This window comes from Streptopelia decaocto (genome assembly GCF_964273445.1).
Source record: "Streptopelia decaocto genome assembly, chromosome: 2".
Lineage (NCBI taxonomy): Eukaryota > Metazoa > Chordata > Aves > Columbiformes > Columbidae > Streptopelia > Streptopelia decaocto.
Genome location: NC_138655.1, coordinates 36,805,051 through 36,807,859, shown reverse-complemented (window position 1 = coordinate 36,807,859; position 2,809 = coordinate 36,805,051). Strand labels below are relative to the sequence as shown.

General features: G+C 64.1%; 1 protein-coding gene across 1 annotated transcript; it reads right to left on the bottom strand.

Moving 5' to 3' along the window:
* Positions 1–499: 499 nt before the first annotated feature.
* On the bottom strand, positions 500–2,337 carry CRH (corticotropin releasing hormone). The gene is made up of 2 exons (XM_082044065.1): positions 2,085–2,337; positions 500–1,513 (listed from the first exon to the last, which is right to left on the bottom strand). The coding sequence occupies exon 2, from the start codon at positions 1,496–1,498 to the stop codon at positions 980–982; it is 519 nt and encodes a 172-aa protein (XP_081900191.1). The 5' UTR covers positions 1,499–1,513; positions 2,085–2,337; the 3' UTR covers positions 500–979.
* Positions 2,338–2,809: the final 472 nt, after the last annotated feature.

Below are 2,809 nucleotides of genomic sequence, written 5' to 3'. Positions count from 1 at the left end.
GCCGGGTCGGGGGGAGTCGAAGCGGGGAGGAACCTTCTCTTTAGGGGTGCGGGGAGAATGAGCAGAGCTAGGAAGAAAACAATAAAAAGATGCGGGAGCACCTCATCGGTTTCCCATCGCTGCGCTCTGGCGGGAGGAGACTGCACCGTCCCGGCCACAGCTGGAGGAGCCGGGGACCCCCTTCGGGGGGCTGCTGAGGTGGGACTCGGCAGGGCTGGGGGACACCGACCGGTCCCCGACCCCCCTCATCTCCTTGTGCCGAGGGCGGCGGCGTGGGGCAGCCCCTGCCCGGTGGCCGGGGCCGGCGGCACGTCGGGGCGCGCCTCTGGGGGAGCCCGCAGGGACGGGGAGGGGGAAACAAACATCCCCGGGAGTGCCTTGGGGCTCCCTGCGGCTCTGGGTGTCCGCGGCCGCGGGTGTCCCCCCGGCCCGGTAAGCGCTGGCGGGAGAGGGGGAGCAGCCCTCAGGCATCTGGGGAAGAAAGTCTATCAAGCCATCATTAGTTTGCAGCTTTTATTAAAAATATAAATATTAAACATTCTCTTACACAACAAAATCGACCGAGCGCTGAAAAGATGTTTTATTGTGAAAATGTTTACAGGAAAAAAAGTGTATTTAGAGTAGCTCACAGAGATTCCCCCTCCCACCTCCCTGCCCCCAGCAGAAAATTTATCTGTCTTCTGGACACCATTTCTTCCAATGCCCACACATCCCTACGTAGCGATGGCACTAGAATAACTGGGAAATGGATAAATAAATAAAGGTAGGGGAGGTTACGAACGAGACTCGTGTTTCTGCACTTGGTACACGGTTGTGCATGCTAGTCAAGGGACAGAGGCTGTTCGGAGTACACCCTTCTAGGTTTAAAGCTATATAAAAATAAAGAGATGACATCAGAGCAGCACTATGGTACATCGGACGGTGTAATTATTCTTGTGCTAACTGCGGAATCTCTTTGGCAAGGCGGGGAGGGGCCGTTTCATTTCCCGATTATCTCCATCAGTTTCCTGTTGCTGTGAGCTTGCTGCGCTAGCTGCTCGGCTCGGGCCATCTCCAAGACTTCTCGCAGGAGATGGAAAGTCAGATCCAGAGAAATAGGAGGCTCCTCGGAACGCTTCTCCCTCTCCACGGCCTCCCCCTCGCCTTCGCCCTCCTCGGGGCTCCCCAGCGAGCGCTCGGGCAGCTGCTGCAGCTCTTGCACCGCCTCCCGGAAAAAGTTGCTGGCGGAGGCTTCTGGCTGTAGGTGGCTGGTGCTGCTGGAAGAGGCGGAAAAAGAGCCAACGGGTCTCTTGTTGAGGTTGCCCAGGCGCAGGAAATACTCTTCTCCCATGCGGAGCAGGACGGGCAGAGTTTGCTGCTGCTGCTGCTGCTGGAAGAAATCTGGCTGGTGCAGAGCCCCGTGGGGGGCTATCGGGCTCTTGCTGAGAGCTCTGCACTCCTGGCAGGGCAGGAGGGCGACCAGCAGGATTCCCGTGGAGACCAGCAGCGGGATCTTCATGGTCGGGGCTCAAACCTGCAGGAGGCAGAGGGGGAGCGGGGGGGACGGGTGTTACACAGCCGAGCCGCGGCGGCAGGGAGGGAAGGCAGTGCGGGACCAGGGAGGGCAGTGCGGGACCGGGGAGGGCAGTGCGGGGCCGGGGAGGGGGCTCTCGCCGCTGCCGCTGTCCCGGTGCTGAAACGCGACTCTCCGCACCCCTCCGTGCCCCGGGCACCGCGACCCTGCCGCGCTCAGTCCCGGCCGGCCCCCGCCGTCGGGGCAGTCGCCTCCACCCGGGAAACATCCCCGCGGGGAGGCTGTGGGCTGCGCCGGTAACGGCTCCCGGGGACGAGGCTGGGCAGAGCCCCTGTGGAGAGACTCCACGCGTGTGCGTGGACCCGAGCCTCTTCACTCATCCGGGGGGTGGGAGGGTGCGTGGGGTGCTTGCGGCGGGGCAGCTGTCCCCAAAAACTGCGTGATACGAGGTCCCGGCTCCCCTGCGCCTCCCCGCCCGGCCGGGGGACCTCCCTGCCACCAGCGGGTCCCGCGCTGAGCCCCACGCAGCGCAGCGCAGCCCACTCCGCGCCCGGGCGCGGCCCGCACCTACCTGGGGCGGCGGCGGCAGGGCAGGGCAGGGCAGGGCAGGCGGCGGCGGGGCTCGGCGGTGCCCGGCGTCTCTTCCTCTCGCTCTCCCTCAGAGCCGGCTCCTGGCGAACTTGGGATCAGATTTGGTCCTAATCAGAGCCGTGGAGCGGGATTTTTATAGCTTAGACCCTCTCCTGGAATCACGCAGAACTTGCCTAATAAGCTGACGCTCTCCTGACAGCCCGATTGCGTGCCCCGATCCGCTGCTGAATAAATCATGGGGGCCCGTCGGAGCGGCGATGGGCCGAGTTTCGCTATCGCAACTCCAAATCTCACGTCCAATTATATCAACAGATATTTATCGCCTCTGCGGTGACGTCAGCCGGGCCGGGGGCCGGGGAGAAGGGTGCCCCCCCCCACCCCATTGACAAAAATACTTGAATGAGATTTCCTAGCGGGCGCGTACTATGAGAGGTCACTCCGGGAAAACTTTCCACTCGCGGGCCGGCCCGCGGGGTAGGACCCGACCCTCCCGGGACCGGGGCTGCCATCCCGGGCTGTGTCCTTCCCCCATCCCCGCTCCTCCCCCGCTACCCACCGCCTCCGGGGCGGCTGCGGCCGGCCGGCGCGGAAGGCTCCGGGGGACGCGGTTTTTGCGTGGATCCCGCCTTTGCCCTGCGCCCAGGGGCAGCGCTTGCCCCCGGCAAGCGGGCAGGACCCCAGACGAGCCCCGCGGGGGAGGCAGGT

Coding starts and splice junctions, on each gene's coding strand:
- CRH (XM_082044065.1), bottom strand. CDS start 1,498: ATGAAGATCCCGCTGCTGGTCTCCACGGGAATCCTGCTGGTCGCCCTC.